We start from the raw sequence: 25,633 nt of genomic DNA, 5'->3' as shown, positions 1-25,633 counted from the left end.
CATCATTCTCTCTTTGCATCTCCTTCCATGTAGGCTGTCTGTTCTGCAGCTCTTCATTCTCTCTGTGTGAGTCTCCCAGTGTATCTTGCCATTCATCTTGTATCACCAGGTCACTGAAGTGTGAATGTTGACTTATTGGGGTGGAGACACGAGACTCACGTTCTGCAGACAGTGACGCAAGTTCAGCATCATCTTCATCTTCATTGGAATATGCAGGTTGCAGTGATCTTCTCTCAGGTCCAGGTCTTTGTACTTGATAGTCTGCCAAGTATGCAGGTGGCTTTAGGTGTCGTCTGGGACGGACAACAGGAGGCTCTGGACGGAATGTCATTCTTCTGCAGTAATTCGAATCCGGCTCGAAGGACCATTTGTAATTGAGGTTTAAGTTTATGCTAATTCGGGTTATTTCGAACCCCTGCAGACAGACGGTCAGAACTGTGTAATGACATCAAATGTAGTGAATTCACTCTGCAGACTCCAAATCTCTTTGAAAGTGTTTACTGATGATAATTTAACAGGTGTGGTTCTGGAACAGAATACAGAAATAAACTTAAATGAGTGACTTACATAAATTTACTTTAACATTTGTAAGTAATATGATTATAAGGCAATGATCATTACAGGTATGAATAACAATAACATTGAGCCCTTAATAACGTAATAGGAAAAACAAATAGAACAGCCATTCTGTATGAGTCCGCTAGATGGCGCCCTTAGCGCATTTATGGTGACTGAACATATTTAGATCAATAATTACATGTACTGATAAATCACAAAATAATCCAACACATTATCATCTCTTACTGTAAATTGCGTGTATTACTTGCAGTAGCTATTATGGATATTGATAAAGGGATAACATAACGTCAGTATTACTTAGATAACACAGATTCCTATGGCGCAATGGCGCTAGATACATCTGAATCGCGGCATGAACGATCGGCGCATTCTGAGGAAAAACTGACAAAATACACTTACTTTCTATTCACGCACACTATATTACATCAGTAATATTCAGATGCTGCCAACAAACGTGCGATAAAGTGGAGTCATCTTGGAACAGCATACGTTCATTGCATCTGCTCGGTGCACCTGCTTTTCCTTCTTGGCACGTGATCGGTGATGACGTTGAAGGGTGCGATTGGTCAATAACAGAGTAGCCTTTTGAACACAGACTGTACACTTTAAAAACAGACGCACACAAGAAAACTTGTCCAGAGTTTTACATCATCAATCAATAACACGTTCGGTGATGTGATCTGCATTACACACAGTATTGAAATGGTGGTGTAGATTTAAAAATCTTGCTTTCCCCTGTTGGTTGATTTCAAGGAAACAGACACCAGTGATTTTGCCAAGAGATCTCTCGTGTTTATTTATTTTATATAAGACATAGGACGAAGAGACAATGGACCAAACAGATGTCTTCATTCAGCAGCCTTTCCATCTCTTCCTGATTTTGGACAAAAGAGCTCAATCTTTATACCGCTAACCAAGGGGAAAGAACTACATCACCATAGGAACACATATATTACCAGAGGAACATATGGTTTCCATTAACGTTGGAATGTATATCCTTATGCTATGCTTGTGGAAAACACTGCATATACATTTCAGTCTCTCCAGCACACACTCAAAGTCTCCCAAAGTCTCTCCCACATCTTCACAAAATACAATGATTACAAATGATTATGAATGTATATAAAAAGAATAAAACAGATACATAATACTACTGATTATGAATATTAATCAAAAGTAATAATAATACTAAAAACAATATTAAATGATGAGATTTGAGTCTTCAGTGGCTATAAAGAAATCTCTAACGTTAATTTTGGTCATGGCTTTTCTTGAAAAACTGGACACAAGCCAGGAACCGAGTCAGTGGAAAAGATGATCTTGAACCGGATCTGGATATATAATCCAGTTTAACACTCATTATTTCAATCAGTTTGTAATTTTACAGATACATTGTGGCATTTTCACAGCAAGATAGAAGCTTAACTAATATTTTGATTCTAAGGTATCAATATATGAAAAGGAGTACCGCCTACATATGATTGAAATTAGAGGGCGTCTACCGCAACCGCTCAATATTTGAAACCATAATAAGAGGTCAGGTGTGGATACTGGAGTTATCACGAAGTGGTCATATTCAGCTGCGGTGTCAAAGTTGCCTTAATGTCACACAGATACACATTTTCTGATGCAAGATTAAAGGTTTACTTTAACTGTGAAACTCTTTCCACACTGATGACGTATGAAACCCTTGTGAGAATCCTCATGTTGGTCTCTTTACATGTTAATCATTTTCAAAACATATGAATGGCTTCCCTCATGTGTGTTTTCTCATGTGAGTCTTAAGATTTCCTTTTTGTGAGAAGCTCTTCCCACACAGTTTGCAGGTGAAAGGCTTCTCTCCAGTGTGAAGTTTCATGTGAACGAAGAGGCTAGTGTTATAAGTGAAACTCTTTCCACACTGACGACATGTGAACGGCTTCTTTCCAGTGTGACTGTTCATGTGACACTTAAGGTTTTGTTCTGTTGTGAACCTCTTTCTACACTTGCCACATTTGAACGGCCTCTCTCCAGTGTGGATTCTCATGTGGACTGTAAGATTTTGTTTTAGCGTGAAACTCTTCCCACACTGTTGGCAGGTGAAAGGCTTTTCTCTAGTATGAACTCTCATGTGTTTTTCAAGGTTTGCTTTTTGATAGAAACTCTTCCCACACTGTTGGCATGCGTAAGGCTTCACTCCAGTGTGAAGTCTCATGTGAATGCTGAGGCTACCGATATGAGCAAAACTCTTTCCACACTGATGACATGTGAATGGTTTCTTTCCAGTGTGACTTTCCATGTGACACCAAAGGCTTTGTTCTGTTGTGAAACTCTTTCCACACTGTAGGCAGATGAAAGGCTTTTCTTCTGTGTGATTTTTCATGTGAGTCTTAAGATTTCCTTTTTGTGTGAAGCTCTTCCCACACTGTTGGCATGTGTAAGGCTTCTCTCCAGTGTGAAGTCTCATGTGAACGCAGAGGTTACTGATATGAGCGAAACTCTTTCCACACTGATTACATGTGAACGGTTTCTCTCCAGTGTGACTGTTCATGTGACACCTAAAGTTTAGTTCTACTGTGAAGCTCTTTCCACACTGATCACATGTGAACAGGCTCTCTCCGGTGTGAATTCTCATGTGGTAATCAAGAGTTTTTTTATGTTTAAAACTCTTTCCGCACTGACGGCACGTGAAAAGCTTCTCTCCAGTCATTAAATCACGATGTTTCTCAAATTGATTTCCCTCTTCAATTTCATTCAGTTGTTGACTCTCCTCTTTCAGCACCATCAGTTCTAAAATGAAAAAAAATTTTTTTTTTATAATTAACTCCCGTTTAATGGCACAAAGCAACAGAAATAAAAACCACAATAAAGCACCAAGATAAAAACCAACAACTTGTATGCTAGATCCGATATACACTAAGCTACTGAAAGAGTAATCTCACAATCTCTTCTCAATATTAACTCTTCACTTTCTTTAGAACATAAAAAAGATGTAGTCCAATTTATCAAACCCCTTATCACTTGACCCAGAATAATTGGTTTACTATAGATCAATCCCAAAATGTTAGAATAAAATATTGTCCTCTCAACTATGCTCAGTTTTGCAGAAAAACAATATTTCAGTCAGAATTTAAGCCCCATCGTAGCACAGAAACTAAAGATACTACAGTTAATTAGATCTTTTGACAACAGAGACCACAACGTTCTCTGATAGATTGATAATTATGTTGGCACGTGGACAAGAATTAACATGGTTTAGGTCCAACCTGTCAGATTTCTACTACTTGTATATTAAAAGATGTCTCATCAAACCAAGTATGGCGTGCCACAAGGCTCAGTATTAGGTCCTCTGCTTTTCTCATTGTTTATGCTTCCCCTAAGGGACATTGTCATTCACTGTTATGACAACAATACTTTTACAATAATACTCTTACGTTTTACACTGCTAACTTAGAGTAGTGAAGTTTTGTCCGGTTATATTAATGATAATCATATAAATGATGGGATGACTAAGGTGTTAGATCTTAGCAAATGTACCGTTATCTGGGTGTCTAGAGATATAAACATATAATGTAAGACTTTTTAAGACCTTTTTAATACCACCTTAAATGACATTTAAGACCAAGCATGCAATGGAAACCATATAATCAAAGATGTTCATTTTACTCAACAAGAAACTGCAATTTTTCCATATATACAGTGGTTCAGAAAACCACCTAAATATTTTAAGGATTTATCAATTAAAGTTTTTTTCAAAGAGCAAGATTCTGCATTGGATGGCTTCTTGATGAGTTGAGTGATAAATAAAATCAACACAGAAAATGCGTAATGTAGTATTTGTGTGAAACAGGATATCTTGCTAAGATAGCCATGTCACAATTATTCAACCCATATATAATATTGTTGTTTTTAAAGCTTTCTGAAAGTTTTTATGGCCTAAAGTGGAGATGAAACATAATTAAGCCTTTGGGAACTCTATAATGATCCTTCATTTGCTTCAGCTGTGAAGTCGACTAAAATATGCCAGGAGGAATTTGGATTAGACTACAGAGTTTTGGGAGACAGTTCTATGGACTGACCAAACCAAACTGGAACTGGTTGGACCAGTGGTATGTCTGGCATGCGAAAGGCCAGGCTTATGACCAGAGGACTATCATCCCCACGGTCAAGCATGGAGGTGGGTCACTGATGACGTCGGGCTGTTTTTCTGCGGCAGGAACTGGCAATATTGATCGTATACTTGGCATCATGGATTCCCAGAAATACCAAACCATTTTAAAGAGGAATGTGATGCCTTCTGTTGACAAATTCTCCCAGCTGGCCTGGGAACGCCTCGGTGTCCCCCCGGAAGAGCTGGAGGAAGTGTCTAGGGAGAGGGGAGTCTGGGCATCTCTGCTTAGAATGCTGCCCCCGCGACCCGGCCCCGAATAAGCGGAAGAAGATGGTATGGTATGGTATATAAAACCTTCATTTATATAGCGCTTTTAACAATACAGACTGTTTCAAAGCAGCTTTACAGTGATAATAGGGAATTAATTTAATTAATCACACACAACTGCAACATACAAGATTATCTTTGGCTTGTGAACGACCTTTTCAGAGAGAATGTTTAACAACCTGAGGAAGAGATCATTTTCTAGTAACTTCGATGAGCCCACCAGTAACAGCAACAAGACTGCTGGTGAGCTACTACCATGAAGATCTGGAGAAGGGTGTGGAGGAACACCTGAGGTCTACTGAGGTGATGTACATCCATCAAGTACAATGTGGATCCCGGTCTGGCCACTTACAAGCAGGGAGAAATGTGGGGGAGTGGTGATGAAAACAGGGAGGTATCCAGCCCTCAACCAAGTGGTGAAAGCAGCACTCTCAATCGTCCAAGGTCCTGTAGTGGAGTCATCATTGAGCCTGATGTACAGTATAATCGACACCAGACGAACAAACACGTCAACCTTCAATGCTATTCAGACTGTGAAATACTGTTTTTTTTGTTTTTTTTAAGAGGTTAAGTGCTCATGGAAGGGATGGGTTTTCAGTTGTCTTTTGAATGTTGTCAGGGATTCTGCATTCTGGATGAGGGAGGGGAGAGCGTTCCACCAGCATGGAACTGTGAATGAGAATGTTCTGGAAAGTGATTTTGTGGCTTTCTGTGATGGAACCACGAGACGTCGCTCGTTGGCCGATCGTAGGCTTCTGGTAGGGATGTAGGCTCGTAGGAATGAGTGAAAGTAGGAGGGAGCTGAGCCTGTGATGGATCTGTAAGCAAGCGTCAATGCCTTGAACTTGTTGCGAGCAGCGAGAGGTAGCCAGTGCAGAGAGATGAACAGAGGAGTGACGTGGACCCTCTTGGGCACGTTGAAGACAAGATGAGCTGCAGCGTTCTGGATCATCTGTAGAGGTTTGGTTGCACATGATGGAAGTCCAGCCAGAAGAGCATTGCAGTAGTCAACCCTAGAAATGACCAGGGCCTGGACGAGAAGTTGTGTTGCATGCTCAGTAAGGAAAGGCCTGATCTTCCTGATGTTGTGCAGTGCAAACCTGCATGATCGGGTTGTCTTTGAAATGTGATCTGTGAAAGTCAGCTGGTCGTCAAACGTTACTCCAAGATTTCTGACCGACCTTGATGGGGTGATTGATGATGAATCTAGCTGGATGTACAGTCTTTCAAATTAGAACACATTATTTTCTATGAGTGTTCACACACCGGCTATTCTGCGTCTGTCCGAAGCGCCCCGCTACCTTTCGACCTTGTTCAAAATCCTGCTGCACTGCATAAACTGAGAAAGTCCGGTGTCCGATACCTCAAGTTGTCCTAGACGCGACCCTGCGCTTCTCATCCGGTAATCGACACCAGACGAACAAACATGAACATGTCAACCTTCAATGTTCAGCCTGCGCTTCTCATCCGGTGTGCGCCCCCCTTCAGACTCCCAAGGGTTAAGGTGAAGCTGCTTTGAAACAATTTATGTTGTATAAAGTACTATATAAATAAAGCTGACTTGACTTGTTACTGTACTGGTGTTCAGGACAATAAAGTTATCAAAAGTTATAACTGGCTGTCATGTCGTTCTTCATAATAAACTTATCGTTTCACCTACTAAACAACATAAAACAAACGTGTTTTTCTCCCTCTGAATTTTATGAGGCTCTGAATATTGAATATGGTTAGCTTCCATGTGCTTTGCAATAAAACATTATTTATGATAAATAAATGTGTCTGTAACATACCACTGCATACGTAAGTGATAGAAATGAATGGTTTCAATTATGTAGAATTTATTGGGTTTAACACACAATAGTTGCTTAGGCTACATCTCTATTACTTTTACTTGTGTCATAATAATGAACGAAGTCGGATCTTCTCAGGTTGAAGGCAGTGTTAGTATGTGTCTGGTCATGTGATCTCAACATGTCTGTCCACATGAGGCGACCGGCTCCATGTCAAATAAAACCACTTTAATTAGGACACTCTTCAAAAATATCATTTATTTCTGTAGAGCTGGACATTTCACTGAGGATGAAATGACTGAGTTCAACTTTGAGAATGAAACTAACCTGTTTGTGTCTCAGTATCATCATGTTGGACTCTGAATGTTTCTCCAATCTTCACGTCTTTACTCTCCTCTTTAATAAAGGCCATCTTTATAATAGTGTGTCACGTGGATCTCAGTCGCTTCACCAGGAGTTTTGCTGTGTGTTTGGACACTCTGTCCTGTTTAAGAGGAGAATAGTTAACAGAAAGAAAAACACTTTCAGATTTAAAAACACACAGATTTGACATTTCTACTCAAAACTAGCACTACAAATTAAAGGAACAGAGAATATACAGGCAATTCATATTTAGGCATTTATAATTGACATTTATGTATTGATTGTAGACTATATTTAATTTATTACACTGTCATGAAAACATTGTGAGTTGATTTGTAGAAGTTGTCATGCCATGGTTTGTTGTACTTTTTGCATTTACATGCTGTGAATCAAGTGCTTCCAAACTTATTACATTAACCAAACTCTACATTATTTGATTCAACTGAATCTCAAATGGTTTTGAAAATCTCTTTCTCTATCATAACTTGCCAGAGAGCAAACAGCGTGTTTATGATGAACTTGATTCACAATATAGGGATCTTAGGAACTTTTACTTTTACTCATTTGTGGATGTGCTTCACTAATAAAAAAAAAACGGTTCATTAATTTTATTAGATACATTATAATTTTACATTAAAAATAATTCATTTCAAAGTTCTCTATATAATTTTACTGACGGGTTGTATTGATTTAAACACTTTAGATGATTAAAAGCACAAACCTTTCTTCTGCAGAATCACAGATGCAGGAGCGGCACAGCCTTATGACATCATGTCGCCCCACCAAAATAAAAGTCCCGTTAATATTAAATAGAAATTCACATACAGAAAAGACATTCAAATGATAAGATAAAGGATTCATTCAAAGAATAAATTGCTGATTTGTGATATTATCAATCATGAATAAAGTCAAGTATCTTGATCTTCATATTATAAAGGATTGGGAAAACGTTTGTATTTAAAAACTAGGTTTTTGGTTGCAGAGTGCTCAACTATTTAATTGAACTAAAACAGAATCCTTATCATTATATAAATATCCACCCGCTCCCGGTTAAAATTCACTCAGTGTTCACCCGCTACCCTGTCCACAATATATCCACCCTGTTCACTGTTACAACAACACTATGATAAATGTCACAGGTCATTAGACCTCCAAAATCAACATCCCTGTCCCATCCCTGTTTACAAAGCCTACCTGTCACTCTCTTGTCATGCCTCTGGTATGTTTTCAGGTGAAGGGAAGGGATCCCCAACACCTTGCTGACCTTCCTCAGTGCAGCATATCCCATCTAGAGGTCTGCACGGGCTTTAAACTGAAGCCCGAACCCAGCCCGTACCTGCAATCATTTAACCCGACCCGACAATTACATTTACATGTTAAACCCGAGGTCCACTCTGTTTCTCACACCAGCCTACCTAGCCTACCATTTTTGCAATATGTTGTAGCCTATTTAATGATTGCTTGAAACGGTAAGGCCATCCTTAAAAATATTTTGGTTTGCCATAACAGAAAAAAAAAAAAAGAAAAAAAGGTCGGTCTGTTTTTTTTTTTTTCGAGATTCAATGTAAAAAAAAAAGAAGAAGCCTTCAATTTTGGTCATGGTGATTACGTCGGTATGAATTTAAACAAATTCGCATATCGGGACTTCACTGACAGTTTTCCCGAACTTTGTGCCAATATATATATATATAAAATAACAATTAGAAAACCTGTATAAATTGAACACCGAAGAATAATATTATAGCGGTGGTGACGTGTTCATGTAACATGTAGGCTAAGGGTGCGCTGCCAATAATGGGCCTAAAAGCTGTCAGAACTGGTAAAAGTAGCCTAATGATTATTAGTAGGCTATGTCAAATATATCAAGGAGACATTTCAATTGTTTATTAATAAACAAGTGTTTTCTGTGTCAAAGATTAAGTTGCTGATTGCTGACGATGCTGATTCGCAATCTTCGCAGTAGTGAACGCGCCAGAGAGAAATTCACATTTCATTAGGCTACATTACGTGAGAACAGTCTGTTTTCTTTCGTTTTTAATTGTTTTGTTTAAAAGTACACATTTCATGCTTTCTATATATATATATATATATATATATATATATATATATATATATATATATATATATATATATATATATATATATATATGTCTCAAGTCTGTGAGGCAAGTAGCTTATAGTCAAGTCAAGTCAAGTCATCTTCATTTATATAGCGCTATTCACAATGTAGATTGTCTCAAAGCAGCTTTACAGAGATAAACGTATAATTTAAGGTAAGATTGTGTTGGCTTTATAGCGGTTCTTTAATAAAGTTATTTTCCAGATAAAGTTAGTTTTGATTGATTTGCTTCCGTCGCAACGATCATTTGTTATTAAATTAGGGGCCGCTAAGACGACACCATTCTCTCTACACAAACTTTAAACGCGAACCTGTGAGAAAGGCTGATGGCGTTCACATGCGCATTAATAATTGGTTCTATAGTTATGTGCGTTTGAATATATGTGCGCAGGTTTGGAATTCCCTACAAACCAAGCCTAAACAAATTACTGGTGTTTCCTTATAGTTTTGATTCAGAATTTAATTTTATTTTATCAATTCGGAGTAGATATACGGAAATTGAGTTTTCCCGACGACACTTTATCTGTAGAGTGGGAAAGGGATCCTTCACAGGGGAGAGACTAGTTGGCACTTCAGCACTGCGTTGTCATCGGGTCCAGGCGAAGGGCCTTCGTCAGATCTGGATACGACCTTGATCCGGCAGGCTGCGGGAAAACCTCGGGATAAACAAAAACACTAAAATTAGCGTAGATGCCATTCTTCTCATGATGTAACAAGCACATCAGGATTTATGGGAAGTGTTCCCGGTTCCGGCTGACCTAATCTATGCAGCCTAACACTGAATTATAGAAGTCTATAATGTATTATGTGAAAGCTATGTCAAAGAGATGTGTCTTTAATCTAGCTTTGAACTGACAGAGTGTGTCTGCTTCCCGGACAATGTTAGGAAGATTGTTCCAAAGTTTTGGTGCTAAATAGGAGAAGGATCTCCCGCCAGCAGTCGATTTTGATATTCTAGGTATTATCAACTGGCCGGAATTTTGAGATCGCAATAGACGGACTATAATGCGTTAAGAGCTCGCTCAAGTACTGCGGAGCTAAACCATTTAGTGCTTTGTAAGTAATCAGCAATATTTTAAAATTGATGCGATGTTTAATAGGAGCCCGTGCAGTTTTGACAGAACCAGGCTAATATGGTCATACTTCCTGGTTCTAGTAAGAACTCGAGCTGCTGCGTTTTGAACCAGCTGTAGTTTGTTTATTAAGCATGCAGGGCAAACACCCAGTAGAGCATTACAATAATCTAGCCTTGAGGTCATGAACGCATGAACTAATTGTTCCGCAATTGTCAATGAGAGCATATTACATAATTTAGATATATTTTTAAGATGGAAAAATGCGGTTTTACAGATACTAGACACGTGACTTTCAAATGAAAGATTGGTATCAAAGAGCACACCCAGGTTCCTAACCGACGACGAAGACTTAACAGAGCAGCCATCAAGTGTTAGACAGTATTCTAGGTTATTACGTGAGGAAGTTTTTTGTCCAATAATTAGAATCTCTGTTTTTTCAGAATTTAGAAGTAGGAAATTACGAGTCATCCAATTTTTTATATCCGCTATGCATTCTGTTAATTTAGTGAATTGGTAAGTTTCGTTAGGTTTTGAAGAAATATAGAGCTGAGTATCGTCGGCATAACAGTGAAAGCTAATGCTTTCACGGCATAACAGTGAAAGCTAAACCAGAAAATATGAACATATCACACCAGTCCTCAGGTCTTTACACTGGCTCCCAGTTAAATTTAGGATTGATTTTAAAGTATTATTACTGGTATATAAATCATTCAATGGCCTAGGACCTCAATATATTGCAGATATGCTCACTGAATATAAACCCAACAGATCACTCAGATCACTAGGATCATATCAGCTAGAAATACCAAGGGTTCACTCTAAGCATGGCGAGTCCGCTTTTAGCTATTATGCCAGCCGCAGCTGGAACCAGCTTCCAGAGGAGATCAGATGTGCTCCTACAGTAGTCACATTCAAATCCAGACTCAAAACACATCTGTTTAATTATGCATTTACTGAATGAGCACTGTGCCAATGTTCGTCCGACTGTTTGCACTGTACTGTATTTTTATTTTTCTAAACTGTTTTAATTATTCTTCTTTCTTTTTATTATTTTAATTTCTTCTATGTAAAGCACTTTGAATTGCCACTGTGTATGAAATGTGCTATATAAATAAACTTGCCTTGCCTTGCCTTGCCTAATGCCATGTTTCCTAATGATATCTCCTAAGGGTAGCATGTACAGAGTGAACAGCAGCGGTCCTAGTACTGAGCCTTGTGGTACACCATACTAAACTTGTGATCGATGAGACATCTCTTCATTTACTGCTACAAATTGATAACAGTCAGATAAGTATGATTTAAACCATGCTAGTGCAATTCCACTAATGCCAACATAGTTTTGTAGTTATTTAAAAGAATGTTGTGGTCAATGGTGTCAAACGCAGCACTAAGATCTAGTAACACTAATAGAGAGATACAACCACGATCGGATGATAAGAGCAAATCATTTGTGACTCTAACGAGAGCAGTCTCAGTACTATGGTACGGTCTAAATCCGGACTGGAAATCCTCGCAGATATCATTTCTTTCTAAAAAGGAACACAGTTGTGAGGACACTGCCTTTTCTAGTATCTTTGACAGAAAAGGTAGATTCGAGATCGGCCTGTAATTGACTAATTCTGTAGGATCAAGTTGCGTTTTTTTAACAAGCGGTTTAATCATAGCCAGCTTAAAGTTTTTTGGTACGTATCCTAGAGACAAAGATGAATTAATGATATTAAGAAGAGGATCTATGACCTCTGGAAGCATCTCTTTCAGTAGCTTAGTCGGTATAGGGTCTAACATACATGTTGTCGATTTAGATGATTTAACGAGTTTAGTAAATTCTTCCTCTCCTATAGCAACGAATGAATCAAATTTTTCCTCAGGGAGACTACAATGCACTGCCTGATGTGATACTGTAGTAGACGGTTGCATAGTTATAATTTTGTCCTTGATATTATCAATCTTATAAGTGAAGAAGTTCATAAAGTCATTACTGCTGTGCTGTTTGGAAACTTCTGTGTTTGAAGCTTTCTTTTTTGTTAGTTTAGCCACTGTTTCAAATAAATACCTAGGATTATGTTTATTTTCTTCTAATAGGGTTGAAAAATAAGCAGATCTAGCAGCTTTTAAAGCCTCTCCGTATGCAATCGAGCTCTCTTTCTATGAAATCCGAAATGCCTCTAGTTTTGTTTTATTCCAGTTGCGCTCCATTTTTCTGGCTGCTCTCTTAAGGGCCCGAGTGTGCTTGTTGTACCACGGCGTTGGATTATTTTCTTTAATCTTCTTTAAGTGCAAAGGACCAACTGTGTCTAAAGTGCTGGAAAAGAGAGAGTTAAAAGTTTCTGTTGTAATATCTAGTTCTTCTAAGCTATCTGGGATGCTGAGATGATGAAACTGATCAGGAAGATTATTGATAAAGCAATCTTTAGTGGCAGAAGTGATAGGTCTAACATATTTGAAACACGGAGTCGGCTTTGCCGCCTTGGCTAAATGTAATTTACACGAGACTAGATAATGATCTGAGATGTCATCGCTCTGCTGCAGAATTTCAACGGCATCCACATCTATTCCGTGTGATAATATTAGATCTACAGTATGATTACGACGATGAGTAGGTCCTGACATGTGTTGTCTAACTCCAATTGAGTTTACAATCTCTTTAAATGCCAACAATGCATCTTTTTCATTATCGATGTGTATATTAAAATCACCAACAATTAGTACTTTATCTGCAGCCAATACTAACTCTGATAGAAAGTCCGCAAATTCTTTGATAAAATCTTTATGGTGCCCTGGTGACCTGTATACAGTAGCTAGCACAAATCTCAAACGTGATTTATAATTTATACTATGTATTTTTACATTAAGCACTAACACTTCAAAAGAATTATATTTAAAACTTGATTTCTTAGTGGTTTTGAAAATATTACTATAAATTACAGCAACACCACCCCCTTTGCATTTAAGACGAGGTTCATGTTTATAACAGTAATCTTGCGGGGTGGACTCATTTAAAGTAATGTAATCGTTTGGTTTTAGCCAGGTTTCTGTCAAACACAGCACATCTAGGTTATTATCTGAAATCATATCATTAATGAGTGCTTTTGAAGTAAGCGATCGAATATTCAGCAACCCAAGCTTTAGCATTTGCTCATCTGTATTATAGCTGTTTTTTATTTGTTGAACATCAATTAAATTTTTAACCTTAGATGGGTTTAAACGTTTTTTGGATTTCCAAATTCAGGGAACAGACACAGTCTCTATATGATGATAGCTAGGTGAAAGAGGCTCTATGTGATGGGATTTATCTGACCTGGGTGACACGAGGCCGCTAGCAGACGGCCGGTTAAGCCAGTCTGTCTGCTTCCTGGCCTGGTGCCTACGCTGTGTTTCGGACCAGCTCCAGTTTACGCGCCGGCGACTCCTGATTATATTGCCTGCTATAGCCTATTTAACCTCTTATTTATTAAATTCAAGAAATTGGTTGATGAAACATTGATTAGAAATTAAGATACAATTAATACAAAACGAAATTCACTTTAAAAGACAAGCTTTCTACAAAAAAAAACTTAATGAAGTGGTCAAAATCATGTCTGCCCACTCCATTTGTCTCCCGATATTTTCGGGATCATCTTATCTTATTCATGCTTTTCACTTTTCATATAATCAACATGAAATTTAAAAAAAAATATATTATTTTATTTAAACATGAATACGAAACTAAATAGTTTTTTAATGACTGGGTTACAACACATAGGCCTATTAGCCTACAGAGAAATTTAATGTCGGTGCGTCTTGCCGGTGAGCATGTGAGGGGAGAGATACAATTTTCGATCAATCATATTATTTTGCTCGATATGCCAATTCTTAATATTTGGTGTTTTAAATGCCTGTTTGAGATCTCTGTGAAAGTTTTAATTGTAGTGCCGCTTTCAGAGCTATTTACACAAATATATCCTTCTCAGTATGAGTTATGAAGGAAGAGAATGGCATCGACAGTCTGTGTAGCCTATGCACATTGCACATCTGCGCACGCATGTACTTTCTCTCTCGCGCGTGCCGGTCACCACAACACAGCAAGCAGGCAAAGCACACGGCACGCAAACTATATATAGCCTATTTCGTTTTTCTTAGTTACAAACCCGAACCGCACACATTTTGGGACCCGTCGGGCTCGGGTCGGGTAGCAGACCTCTAATCCCATCCCTAACTCATGGGCAAAAGCACCATGCCTCGCTTTGTAGCCGTGTGGATGTGTAGACGCTTCGCCTATACCCACTCTCTCCTTTGCAATTACTGCACTCTAGAAGCAGACTGCTACAAAATCCACTTTTGTAGCAGAATCCACTTTTGTAGCAAAATCCACTGGATCAATGTTAATAAACAGATCTGATTCATTACATTCATTACAATTCAGCGCAATTCAATGTCATTGAAACCCCCCCGGACTGCTACAAAATCCACTGGATCAATGTTAATAAACAGATCTGATTCAAGTTTAAGTTTAAGTTTAAGTTTATTAATTTATAATAACGTGGACAATCCCTTTTAATAAAAAGAGCAGCTTTAGCCTCTCAGTCCCCAGCCAGTTGTTAAAAGGCATACATCAAAATAAAAAACAATACAATTATATTTACAGCAGGGATAAGCAAGATGGAATAAGACATACAAACGTGTGGCACACAATTGAGACAAGCACAAACAAACAAGCAGAAATTGCAAGGGCATATAAGCAGTTCATGCATTAAAACAGTACAAGGCGACATACAAGATAATAACACATACAAGACCTAACATTGAAGCAGGCAGCAAAAATCAAATGGCAGCAGCATGACCAATGACCATGTCACATCAAATACACATCACAACTGTCAGATTAATGTGTGCAGTTATAATTGTCGGACAGCCAGTTTTTAAGGTGTGTAGTAAAGGTGGAATACGTATGTATGTCTTTGATTATAGTGGGCAGTGAGTTCCAGTTTTGTATTGCTGTAACAGCAATTGCAACAGAAAATTGCTTTTCCTGAATGGAATTAGCAGGTCACCTCATATGGTGCTTCTGGTGATCTGACTGCTATTATTACGTCGGATTACAAATGAATTAAAAGGAGCAGGAGCGGTATTATGCAAAATTTTGTAGACCAGACAGATGTTTTTATATTTGATGACATCTTCCCAGCTTAGCAGTTTATGGTTATTAAGAATAATGCAATGATGTGAACTGTTAGGCTTTTTTTTTAGTTAGTTTTTTTATAAAGAATTGCTATAAAGAATTACAAAGAATTGCTAATGGCTTTAGAGATAAACTGTTCATTTGTCCCAAGCAAATTCATTACATTCATTACAATTCAGCGCAATTCAATGTCATTGAAACCCCCCCGGTTTCCTAATGGCAGCTTACGGTCAGCTTACTGCTTCCTGATGGTTTTTCAGCTAATCCATCTGATTGTTTTCCCTTCACACATCTTGCAAAGCGCAATTGCTGCTTTTTTTTCTTGAAAGTTGCGGTGTTACCGGCATTTTCGGAGGTCCCGCGGTGAGGTAAACACAGAAGTGTCAGAGTACGCCACGTGATGCGTCTGAGCAAATCACGTTAGCAGAAACCAGCTGTAGCCAATGAGATTTCGTCATTAGCTTTAAATCCCCCTTTGGACATTCACGATTGGTTACTGATAGAAAGGAAATGCCCATATTTCGGTTACATGGCGTTGTGCAGGAGACTCTGAGCTTTACAACGATGCCGGTCATGACAGACTTAAGTAAACAGACGGAGCTCGGCGCGTCGCGTTGGAATGCTAACTTCCTGGTAAAATCAGGAGAAACTTACTGCCGCAAGTAAACAAAATGTTGAAAATATACATTAAGATGTTTATTTTATTACGTTTTCTTTATAGCAGGTTGAAAGAACACATATTGAAGGAGTAAACTAGCCCAAAATCTCAAAACTGACACTGCATGAAAAATCTATTTTTTTGCCTGCCGTGTCTCGCCTTAACTGTGAAACTCTTTCAGTGTCCACACTGATGACGTATAAAACCCTTGTGAGAATCCTCATGTTGGTTTCTTTACATGTTAATCATTTTCAAAACATATGAAAGGCTTTTCTCCTGTGTGTTTTCTCATGTGAGTCTTAAGATTTCCTTTTTGTGAGAAGCTCAACCCACACAGTTTGCAGGTGAAAGGCTTCTCTCCAGTGTGAAGTTTCATGTGAACGAAGAGGCTAGTGTTATAAGTAAAGCTCTTTCCACACTGTTGACATGTGAACGGCTTCTCTCCAGTGTGACTGTTCATGTGACACTTAAGGTTTTGTTCTGTTGTGAACCGCTTTCTACACTTGCCACATTTGAACGGCCTCTCTCCAGTGTGGATTCTCATGTGACCCTTAAGGTTTTGTTCTGTTCTGAAGCTCTTTCCACACTGTTGGCAGATGAAAGGCTTTTCTCCTGTGTGACTTTTCATGTGAGTCTTAAGATTTCCTTTTTGTGTGAAGCTCTTCCCACACGGTTTGCAGGTGTAAGGCTTCTCTCCAGTGTGAAGTCTCATGTGAACGCAGAGGTTACTGATATGAGCAAAACTCTTTCCACACTGATTACATGTGAACGGTTTCTCTCCAGTGTGACTGTTCATGTGACCCCTAAAGTTTAGTTCTACTGTGAAGCTCTTTCCACACTGATCACATGTGAACAGGTTCTCTCCAGTGTGGATTCTCATGTGGTAATCAAGAGTTTTTTTATGTTTAAAACTTTTTCCACACTGACGGCACGTGAAAAGCTTCTCTCCAGTCATTAAATCATGATGTTTCTCAAATTGATTTTCCTCTTCAATTTCATTCAGTTGTTGACTCTCCTCTTTCAGCACCATCAGGTCTAAAATGAAAAAAATAAATAATTAACTCCTGTTTAATGGTACAAAGCAGCAGAAATCAAAACCACAATAAAGCACCAAGATAAAAAACAACAACTTGTATGCTAGAACCAATATACACTAAGTTACTGAAAGAGTAATCTCAGAATCTCTTCTCAATATTAACTGTTCACTTTCATTAGAACATAAAAAAGCTGTAGTCCATGAAAGCTGGAAGTTATCAAACCCCTTATCACTTGACCCAGAATAATTGGTTTATTATAGATCAATCCCAAAATGTTAGAATAAAATAGTGTCCACTCAACTATGCTCAGTTTTGCAGAAAAACAATATTTCAGTCAGAATTTAAGCCCCATCGTAGCACAGAAACTAAAGATACTAAAGTTAATTAGATCTTTTGACAACAGAGACCACAACGTTCTCTGATAGATTGATAATTATGTTGGCACGTGGACAAGAATTAACATGGTTTAGGTCCAATCTGTCAGATTTCTACTACTTGTATATTAAAAGATGTCTCATCAAACACAAGTATGGTGTGCCACAAGGCTCAGTATTAGGTCCTCTGCTTTTCTTATTGTTTATGCTTCCCCTAAGGGACATTGTCATTCACTGTTATGACAACAATACTCAGCTTTACACTGCTAACTTAGGGCGCTTTCACACTAGCACTTTTGGTGCGCACCCGGGATCGAATGACGTCAGAGTTCGGTTTGTTTGGATGATGTGAACGCTGTCTTCCGAACTCGGGTGTGCACCTCCCGTGTAGTTCTGGGCTGATTTCTCACCTTTCTTAGGATCATTGAGACCCCACGAGGTGAGATCTTGCATGGAGCCCCAGTCCGAGGGACATTGACAGTCATGTTTAGCTTCTTCCATTTTCTAATGATTGCTCCAACAGTGGACCTTTTTTCACCAAGCTGCTTGGCAATTTCCCCATAGCCCTTTCCAGCCTTGTGGAGGTGTACAATTTTGTCTCTAGTGTCTTTGGACAGCTCTTTGGTCTTGGCCATGTTAGTAGTTGGATTCTTACTGATTGTATGGGGTGGACAGGTGTCTTTATGCAGCTAACGACCTCAAACAGGTGCATCTAATTTAGGATAATAAATGGAGTGGAGGTGGACATTTTAAAGGCAGACTAACAGGTCTTTGAGGGTCAGAATTCTAGCTGATAGACAGGTGTTCAAATACTTATTTGCAGCAAGTATCATACAAATAAATAGTTAAAAAAATCATATATTGTGATTTCTGGATTTTAATTTTTTTAGATTATGTCTCTCACAGTGGACATGCACCTACGATGACAATTTCAGACCCCTCCATGATTTCCAAGTGGGAGAACTTGCAAAATAGCAGGGTGTTCAAATACTTATTTTCCCTCACTGTATGTTTCTGTGTGTCTATGTTGAAAACAAAACCAAAGGTAAAAAAAAGAAAAACAAATGTCAACCGAGCAAGTCTATCCATTTGGGTGCCTTTTCATTCGCGGTTACCAAGCAACACCATTATGCCAGCTGCAGCCTGATGACGCAAGCATACCGCGGTTCGGATAATAATAATGTAATGTGAACACAGTCCATCGGGGGCAGGGGGAGGGGGAGGGGGGAGCAATCGAACTCGGGTTCGGAACAGGCAATCGAACCAAGTGTGAAAGCGCCCTTAGAGTAGTGAAGTTTTGTCCGGTTATATTAATGATAATGATATAAATGATGGGATGACTAAGGTGTTAGATCTTAGCAAATGTACTGTTATCTGGGTGTCTAGAGATATAAAAAAGTTAAATGTAAGACTTTTTAAGACCTTTTTAACCCTCTGAGGTCGACAAACGCGCGGGCGCGTTTTGCTGGATTTTCTACACATTGTAGCACTATAAACTTAAATTACTCAGTCATTTATAGTCATACAGAAAAAAGAAATATAAAAAAAGAATCTGTGATATTTCTCCTTTTGTATGAGTCCACTTACAATCAAACCAAAACATTGTGCTTTTGTAAAATAAAGAAAATAAACAGGGTGTGCGTTCTGCCTCTCTGTCGCGGTGAACTTTTTTTTCTTGAGCACGTCTATAAACTGAAACAAAACTCAGCGAATACTTGTCACACATTTATGAGCCATATACCTTTATAAACATTTAAGTGTGTACTTTTAAATGATCGGATTCAAAACGAAAACAAATATTCTTTGTTTAAGTAATTTGTATAAAACCAACAAGATGTCCAGCTTCTCAAACGCTTGCTCATTACAGTTAATTTGGCCACGCCTACTCGCGCAAAAGAGATTCACATGCAAATCTCCCGGACTCTCATTACCTCAACAACAAAACACTTCACTTTTTGTCGAGTTTGAAAGACGTGCCTGAGCTTACATTGGATTTAGACTACCTCAGAAGAAGAAGAACGCGATTTGAAGACAAGAAAGATAAGGTAAGAAATTCTTACATATTAGTTTGTTATTGTTGCATAAATGTCACGTTGCAGTTGAACTGTTGCTAGATATATTGGGAATATTATAATATTTAGACCCGTGTTTACTGTTACTGTGTTTGTGGATATCTGCTCAATAGATATGTATATGGTAACCATAATGTTTTATATTTGAGCGCGATCGCGTTTGAATGTATCATATTTTTGATAGCGATCGCGTTTGAATGTATCATATTTTTGATAGCGATCGCGTTTGAATGTACTGTATCATATTTTGGATGAAAGCAAAACGCACCAAACGGCTTCATGTTTTTATTATTATCTCATTTCATATCATCATAACGGATGGAAACATTTGAAGTAACATGATAATCAATATATTTTTCTCTAGCTTAGTTGTTACTGAAATCTTTTGAAAGATTTATACTGCTATAGGTTATTTATTGTTATTATTATTTTATCCGGCACTGCGCATATACCTTATGCCTACAAGGCACAACAAACCTGGTGTTCATTATATTATGTTGGAAACATTTGTGTGTGTGTGTGTGTGTGTGTGTATTCTGTGAATTTTAAAAAGGAATTTTAAAAAGCAATTTTAACCAGAAAAATCTAATATTTATTTCCAAAATCGTGCAGGCCTTTCTCTTGATATCAGTATGTTCACTTTTTTTTTTTCAGGGCCCAGATGCCACTGAGGACTTCAACATGTGTGTGTGTGTGTATTCTGTGAATTTTAAAAAGGAATTTTAAAAAGCAATTTTAACCAGAAAAATCTAATATTTATTTCCAAAATCGTGCAGGCCTTTCTCTTGATATCAGTATGTTCACTTTTTTTTTTTCAGGGCCCAGATGCCACTGAGGACTTCAACATTCACATGAATCTCTGTACGTGAACACGGTAAATTGAAAATCTTGGAAATGAAAGGTATGTGTAATGTTTTTAGGAACGGCACAAAGGTCTCTGTCTTTGAAATGCTTTTTTGGCATTTGTTGTGTATCTTTGGATTATGTTGTGTTGTAAATAAATCCAAACAATTTAAAAGCCATTCTTTTTTAAATCTCCTCATTTACAGTATTGTGCAAGGTTGCTCAGAATGGCAGGGCCTGATAGCTCCTAATAGGGCCGTTAGGGGAGGTTCTTTGTCTTTCTCAGGTGAGAAAAGCTTACATATTAATGAGCTCCCGCATAAAGCTTTCTAACACAAAACACGTCGTAAAATTTTTAAATCAATATATTGTCTTATCTGAATGAGCAGTCAGGGTGATTTTCACATAGTTTTGGAGCAAATATTCTAGGCTACGTCATACAATTTTCAAAAGTCTTGTGAAGAAATAATCAGTATGGGTTTCATGGCCTTATTTCATTGAGAATTTTTTTTTGTATTTTCACAAACCACGCATAAATGTCATTATCTCAAAACTACAAACTTTTACATACATGCTGCTGATATATTATTGTAGCAGAGTTTGTGCTGAATACAGTGTAATTAGACTTTAGCCATGAAAATGTCACAAGTAACAGAAATAACCAGAAATGTCAGAGCATGTCAGAACACCTCCAGGGCCCAGAAAACAGCTCAGACCTCAGAGGGTTAATACCACCTTATTTGACATTTAAGACCAAACCTGCAATGGAAACCATATAATCAAAAATGTTCATTTTACTCAACAAGAAACTGCAAAAATGTTTCCATATATACAGTTGCAATCAGAAATATTCAACCCCCTAAAGATTTTAAGAATTTATCAATTAAAGTTTTTTCAGAGAGCAAGATTCTGCATTGGATGGCTTCTTGATGAGTTGAGTGGTAAATAAAATCAACACAGAAAATGCATAATGTAGTATTTGTGTGAAACAGGATATCTTGCTAAGATAGCCATGTCACAATTATTCAACCCATATATAATATTGTTATTTTTAAAGCTTTCTGAAAGTTTTTATGGCCTAAAGTGGAGTTGAAACATAATTAAGCCTTTGGGAACTCTACAATGATCCTTCATTTGCTTCAGCTGTGAAGTCGACTAAAATATGCCAGGAGGAATTTGGATTAGACTACAGAGTTTTGGGAGACAGTTCTATGGACTGACCAAGTCTATATATAATTTATAATTCTTGATTTTACTCTTTATACTCACTTACAACGAACATTTTCTACTTTTACTCACTGAGAAGCACTACTGCTCAAACCTCATAGTTACAACGCGGACTGTTGAGCAGACGCGTCTCAAGCCTATTAGTGATCTAACGCCAGATACTCTTAAAGGTTACTCCTGGGGATCACGGCTGAACGCGTCTTCTCCACACTCACTCACAAACATTTTTCGCCTATCGTGCATCTACTCTACACCCGTACCACTAAAAAAACGGATTATATCCAAGACTTCAGTCATAAATTAGTATTAATATTGATAGCATCACTGGTAGCGTCGTTGCTAACTTACTGTCCATCTGTTAAAATGGCAAATATATCAGATGTATGTAGTCTACCTTTTGGTGCAGGTGAGGACACATTTGAGCTGCACACGGTGCAGTCTGAGCTGGAAGCTGTTGAGAAACAGATCCACGACCTTTTAATGAGACAAGCCGAGCTGATAGACCGGCGTTTAGCTCTTGAAACATCACGCGCCGATGCACACAAATCAGTGATTAACTTTACTAACCCGCTGACTCCGACCTCGTCTACTCCGTGCGCTTCTCAGCATCGGTCCCGAGCGCCAAGGTCGCGATCAGCCATGGTCTCGTTCACTCCGGCTCCAACATGCCACCACGAAGCCTGGATGGCTCTGCAGCGGAAGACGCGAGTCAGGTCTAGACCAAGACTCTCTCCGACCTTCCCGGTTTTCGAGATATCCACCCAAAACCGCTTCTCCCCTCTCTGCGAAACGGAACGCGATGCTGTGATCATCGGCGATTCCATCGTTCGACACGTACACGCTACGTTAGATAAAAGTAAGGTGCACAGTCACTGCTTTCCTGGTGCTCGTGTTTCTGAAATCGCTGCTCGCGTTCCTGAGATTCTGAACGGTGACGTGCGCGTCGGAACTGTGGTCTTGCACGCGGGAGTGAACGACATCAGGCTGCGCTAGACAGAGGTTCTGAAGAAAGACTTCAGGAATCTGATCGATACGGTACGCAGCACATCGCCTGATATAACGATCATTGTGTCAGGACCGCTTCCCACGTACCGACTAGGACATGAAAAGTTTAGTAGATTGTTCGCGCTAAATGAATGGTTAACATCATGGTGCAATGAGCAGAAACTGCTCTTTGTAAATAATTGGAATCTGTTTTGGGAGCGTCCTAGGCTTTTCCGTGCTGATGGCTTACACCCAAGCAGATTCGGAGCGGATCTTCTGTCGGATAACATCTCCAAAATGTTAAATACCTTTTGACTAGTAACCAAAAGTCCAAATCATAGTCTCTGCTGCACCAATTTAACTGATATAAATACTAGTGTAGAACATTGCATAGAAATTGTGTCTATTCCTCGTTTAGTGAGATTAAATAATAAATCTACTGCAGGATCTAGAAAAAATCTAATTGTTATTAAAACAGAAAATGTTGCTATTAGTAATTCTAAATTTCTAATTTCTAAAGCTAGGTCTTCTAAACATTAGATCACTCACACCTAAGGCAGTTATTGTAAATGAAATAGTCACAGATAATAGCATCGATGTACTTTGCCTTACTGAAACCTGGCTTAAACCAAATGATTATTTCGGGCTAAATGAGTCTACTCCATCAGGATACTCCTATAAGCATGAGCCCCGTCTGATTGGTCGTGGCGGCGGTATTGCAACAATCTATAGAGATTTTCTTAGTGTTACTCAGAAAACGGGTTATAAGTTTATTTCGTTTGAAGTACTTGTACTAAATGTTACGCTCTTAGATGTTAGAAAAACATCCCTATTATCTTTAGCCTTGGCTACCATATATAGACCCCCAGGGCCTTACGCTGATTTCCTACAAGAGTTTGCAGATTTTCTCTCAGACCTATTGGTCAATGTCGATAAAGCATTAATTGTTGGAGATTTTAACATACACATAGATAATCAAAATGATGCGTAAGGGGCTGCGTTTACAGATTTATTAAACTCCTTTGGGGTTAAGCAAAACGTTACCGGACCAACTCATCGTTTTAATCATACACTCGATTTAATTATATCACATGGAACCGATCCAACCGATATAGATATCATTACACAAAGTGATGATGTTACTGACCATTACATGGTAACTTGCATATTACGTACCCCTGTAATATGTCATGCTGCGCCGCGTTATCGATTAGACTAACAAATAAACAAGCATCACCTGAACAAAATATTCCGTTACAGTTTAGTAGTAATGATTTCATGAATTTTTTCACTGAGAAAATAGAAAACATCAGAACCACAATTGTAAACGTTCAATCCTCAATCGCGCCTTATAACTCAGCCTCAATTATCACCCCGCAAGAACGATTACAGTGCTTTACAACTATCAGGGTTTCTGCACATTTTTTAAAGTCAAATTTAAGACTTTTTAAGACCTTTTTAAGACCTGAAGAAATCAAAATTAATACCATGCATTAGGGGGTGTGCAATATTGACAAAATATGTCTCGATCGATATTTTCAAAGTTTTGTGGGTAATAATTAGATAATATTTTACTGATTGTGTTTTTGTGCTTGGTGCCATGGCTGGTTTAGGCCTGTTGTTGACAGCTGACTGACGAAGATATTCATATTTTTCATATTCTTTGCAGTGGTCAGTTCACAGCAGTGACAGAAATTAAAATGTTTTATTAAGGGGTAATATTTGCCATCTTAAATTGATTTCCAGGGGCATTTTCACCTATATATTGACTTTTGTAGATGTATGCATCACCTTTTATGTCAAATTCTAACATTCAAATTAAATTCTATTAGAATAATTACACATTACCACTGTTACCAGTCAAATTAAATCATTAAATCAAAATCCATCTTTGCAGTGCAGAGGTGACACAGTGGCGGCATCAGATCTGGCATTAATATATTTACACTGCATTTACAATAAATTATCACATTTTCAATTGTGCACGGGAAAACGGAAGTCTTGCTGATGTGATATTGTAGGTCTATGATAACAACATAATATGATATAAATATGAGACAAAAACTCATTTGGGAACATAGCCTACCTATAACAGCACACATCACGCAGTGAAAGCACGAGAGACAAAAGCGATGTCAGCTCACAGTGCCTCGTACATCATTAAAACAATGATTACAATATCATAATAGACAATACACATGGCACACCACTACGCACATAAAGACTGAACTTAGAACTGAACTGACATTTATTTACCAACTCGCTTCTCCTTCTCTCCTCCTGTTTCGCGCGTGCAGGAGACGGACGTAATGCTGCCGCGAATGACGCAAAATGTCACGTGAACAAGCAAATCCACAAAGAAAGAATAATAAATAAAAAAAGTACGCTAATTAGATGGTTCTAATTTAGAAAACATTTCGATATGTTTAAGTCAAATTGCCATCGGAAATTTAAGACCTTTCATAAGTAAAAATAAGACTTAAGACTTTTAAAGGCCTTAAATTTTAAAAATCTAATTTAAGACTTTTTAAGGATCCGCGGACTCCCTGACTATAGAACAAATAGAGTTAAACTTATCACTTCATCTAAAACAACAACATGTTTATTAGATCCTATACCCACTAAACTACTGAAAGAAGTGTTGCCTATAGTGGAAGAGCCTATTCTCAATATTATTAACTCATCTTTATCTTTAGGTCATGTTCCAAGAACATTTAAACTGGCAGTTATAAAACCTCTCATTAACCCTCTGGGGTCTAAGGTGTTTTTGGGGTCCTTGAGATGTTCTGACATGCCCTGACATTTTTGCTTTTTTCAGTTGCTTATAAACATATTAATGGCAAAAAAAAATTACACACTATTTAGCACAAACAGGACTACCATGAAATGTGAGCAACAAGAATGTACATGTCTGCATTTTTGAGAGAATAATGTTT

General features: G+C 38.1%; 2 protein-coding genes across 3 annotated transcripts in view; one reads left to right on the top strand and one right to left on the bottom strand.

Annotated features, from left to right (window-relative positions):
- LOC307157281 (uncharacterized protein) overlaps positions 1–25,633 on the top strand; it is a 198,580-nt gene that overhangs the window by 151,029 nt on the left and 21,918 nt on the right. The gene's annotated exons all lie outside the window — the stretch shown is intronic.
- Positions 1,347–9,161, bottom strand: LOC307157286 (uncharacterized protein). 2 transcript variants are annotated; one of them, XM_079869167.1, is made up of 4 exons: positions 8,344–9,161; positions 7,871–7,909; positions 7,114–7,270; positions 1,347–3,348 (listed from the first exon to the last, which is right to left on the bottom strand). In XM_079869167.1, the coding sequence occupies exons 3-4, from the start codon at positions 7,196–7,198 to the stop codon at positions 2,336–2,338; spliced, it is 1,098 nt and encodes a 365-aa protein (XP_079725293.1). In that variant the 5' UTR covers positions 7,199–7,270; positions 7,871–7,909; positions 8,344–9,161; the 3' UTR covers positions 1,347–2,335. The 2 variants fall into 2 exon arrangements, with proteins under 2 accessions (XP_079725293.1, XP_079725292.1); XM_079869166.1 differs by having other exon boundaries at positions 7,871–9,161.

The sequence above is a fragment of the Squalius cephalus genome (genome assembly GCF_949319135.1).
Source record: "Squalius cephalus genome assembly, chromosome: 4".
In the NCBI taxonomy this organism is placed as follows: domain Eukaryota; kingdom Metazoa; phylum Chordata; class Actinopteri; order Cypriniformes; family Leuciscidae; genus Squalius; species Squalius cephalus.
This window is presented reverse-complemented; position numbering and strand designations above follow the sequence as displayed.